The 2,250-nt window shown below is 56.0% G+C and overlaps 3 protein-coding genes across 4 annotated transcripts in view; 1 reads left to right on the top strand and 2 right to left on the bottom strand.

The window, feature by feature from the left end:
* LOC138168301 (protein FAM228B-like) overlaps positions 1-1,570 on the bottom strand; it is a 34,953-nt gene extending 33,383 nt beyond the window's left edge. The window contains exon 1 of the mRNA XM_069097373.1: positions 1,232-1,570. Coding sequence (XP_068953474.1) covers positions 1,232-1,570 — 339 coding nt within the window. The remainder of the gene's footprint in view (positions 1-1,231) is intronic.
* LOC138168284 (zinc finger protein 420-like) overlaps positions 1-2,250 on the bottom strand; it is a 771,269-nt gene that overhangs the window by 733,142 nt on the left and 35,877 nt on the right. The gene's annotated exons all lie outside the window — the stretch shown is intronic.
* The window catches only part of PFN4 (profilin family member 4), a 59,896-nt gene continuing 59,292 nt past the window's right edge, over positions 1,647-2,250 (top strand). The window contains exon 1 of one of the 2 annotated variants that reach the window (XM_069097367.1): positions 1,647-1,995. The gene's annotated coding sequence lies outside the window, so the exon portion shown is untranslated. The remainder of the gene's footprint in view (positions 1,996-2,250) is intronic. The other variant, XM_069097366.1, reaches the window with a different exon arrangement.

The following is a 2,250-nucleotide window of genomic DNA, read 5'->3' as shown; positions in this document are numbered from 1 at the left end:
TCACCTTTGTAGCATCCCTGGTCCATTTCACCTCTGCAGCATCTCTGCACTATCTCTGGTTGATTTCACTTCTGATCTCATCTCTCCTATATGCCCCTTTCTTTTCTCTAATGCTGCCCCCACACTGGTGCAGACCCTCATCTACTCACACCTGGACTCTGGCAATAGCTGCTAGGCAGTTTGCCTCAAGTCTCTCCCTACTCCAGTCGATCCTCCATTCAGCCACCAAAGGGATTTTCCTAAAGTGCAGGTCTGACCAGGTCACATCCTATTCAATAAATTCCAGGGGCTCCCTGTTGCATCCAGGATAAAATACTAAAAGCTATTTGACTTCTCAAAGACCTTCATAACCTGACCTCTCCTACCTTTCCAGTCTTCTTACACTTGACTCCCCTCCACGGGATCTACTGTCCTGTGCCTCTTCTTAGGTCACCCCCACACCTGGAATGTTTTCCCTCCTCATCCCAGTCTCCTGGATTCCTTCAGGCCCCAATGAAAATCTCACCTTCTACAGAAGCCTTTTCTGATCCCCCTTCATGTTAGCGCCTTCCCTCTGGGGATTATTTGCTATTCATCCTGTCTACATCTTGTTTGTACTTGATTGTTTGCTTGCTGTCTCCCTGGCAGACGGGGAGCTTCTCAATGGCAGGGACTGTCTTTGGTTTTTATTCCCTGGCGCATAGTAGGGGCCTAATAAATATTTGTTAAGTATCTTTGTATCCCCCCGTAGCTGACTCAGGGCATGGCACAAGGTGTAAACGCTTGCATGCACAAATGAATGAATGGCAGAATGAGGGAATGTCCTTATAAATGAATACTGGCATGAATGATTGAATGGGTGGATGGATGGATGAATGAACAAATGAAAAATGACCAAATGAAGGAATGAATGCCCTGATAAATTAATACCTGTATGAAGGCATGAATGAATGAGGGAATGAGTGAAAGAATGGAGAAATTAATGCTTTTATAAATGAACGAATGAATGAATGAAGGAATGAACCCTCCTTTAAATGGATACCTGCAAGAATAAACGAACGAACAGATAAATGGACAAAAAAAATAAAGGCATGCATGCTCTTATACACGAGTACCCACTTGAAGGAATGGATGGGTGGGTGAAGGAATGAGTGAATTAACTGAATGAATGAATGAATGCATGAATGAATGCATGAACGGACGAAGCTGCGCACGCCACCAGCGAGCCTCTCAAACCCCGCCCGGGTCCCACCTGGCCAGCAGAGGGCGCTCTAGAAAAGCTCCCAGTGGCAGGGCGCGAGAAGGACGAGGCCAGGGAGAGGGACGGGGCCACGAGAGGTTGTTGCCGGAGAGACCAGAGGTCGTCCCGCCCTCTGGTCTGGCTCGGCTCCACAGCCCGCCCCGGCAGTCCCCATGACGACGAGAGGCGTTCCTCCTTCCGGTCTGGCACCTTCAGCAGCGAATGGGAACCAGCGCTGCCCGGCCCGCCCTCACGCTGCGTCTCCCCCGGCAGCGCGGGACCGTCTCTACTCTCCGGAGAATCCATCTCGCGGGTCCGCTCCCCATCTCCATGGTGACGAGGGCCGGGCATCTCGGCGGAGGGCCCGGAATGGCACCCGCTCCAGCCAATGGGCGGCGGCTCGCTCCCCGTGACCCCACCCCCGCAGCGCCCTCCCGGCCCGAGCGGCCTCACGCAGGCGCCCTGGAGGAGCAGGCGCCGAGCTCGTGGAGCAGCCCCGCCCGCCTTGTCCACGGCAGTCCTAGAGCCCTCCGGCGTCTCGTCCGCGCGGTCGGCGTCCCTTCCTGTTTCCATGGGGACCGTGGGCGAGCTTTGTTTGCGCTATTGACGACCGGCACCAGAAGCAGCCAATGGGGCGGGAGGGGACGGGCCGGCCCACGTGCCGAGGCGGGGGCGGGGCCTGGGCTAGCCAGCCAATCAGGGGACGAGTGGGCCCAGGTCAGAGATGTCAGTACTGCTGGGACGGACGCTGCCTTCGGTTAGCGCTGGTGGGCTCGGTAAGTTCCCTGGGTTGCTTTGGGTGTGTTGGATAACGCCTGGTCCGTGTTGTTGGAATGGTCGGTGTTTGGGGACTGGCCAAGGTCAGTGGTCCGCACTGTTGCGTCTGCTCAGTGCGCTCTTGACCGGCCTGTTTTCATTGGCCGAGTGACATCGCCCTGTTCGTTTGGACCGGACTGTGCCATCGGCCAGCGCAGCGGCCGGCCAGGTGGGGGCCACTGGGCAGTGTCCGCAGCGGCCGGCCAGGTGGGGGC

The sequence above is a fragment of the Petaurus breviceps genome, unplaced genomic scaffold (genome assembly GCF_028583685.1).
Source record: "Petaurus breviceps papuanus isolate PSGF00001 unplaced genomic scaffold, PetGlider_PUasm1.0 356, whole genome shotgun sequence".
Classification (NCBI taxonomy): Eukaryota; Metazoa; Chordata; class Mammalia; order Diprotodontia; family Petauridae; genus Petaurus; species Petaurus breviceps.
Note: the sequence above shows the minus strand (reverse complement) of the source record. Positions and strands in the feature narration are given on the sequence as shown.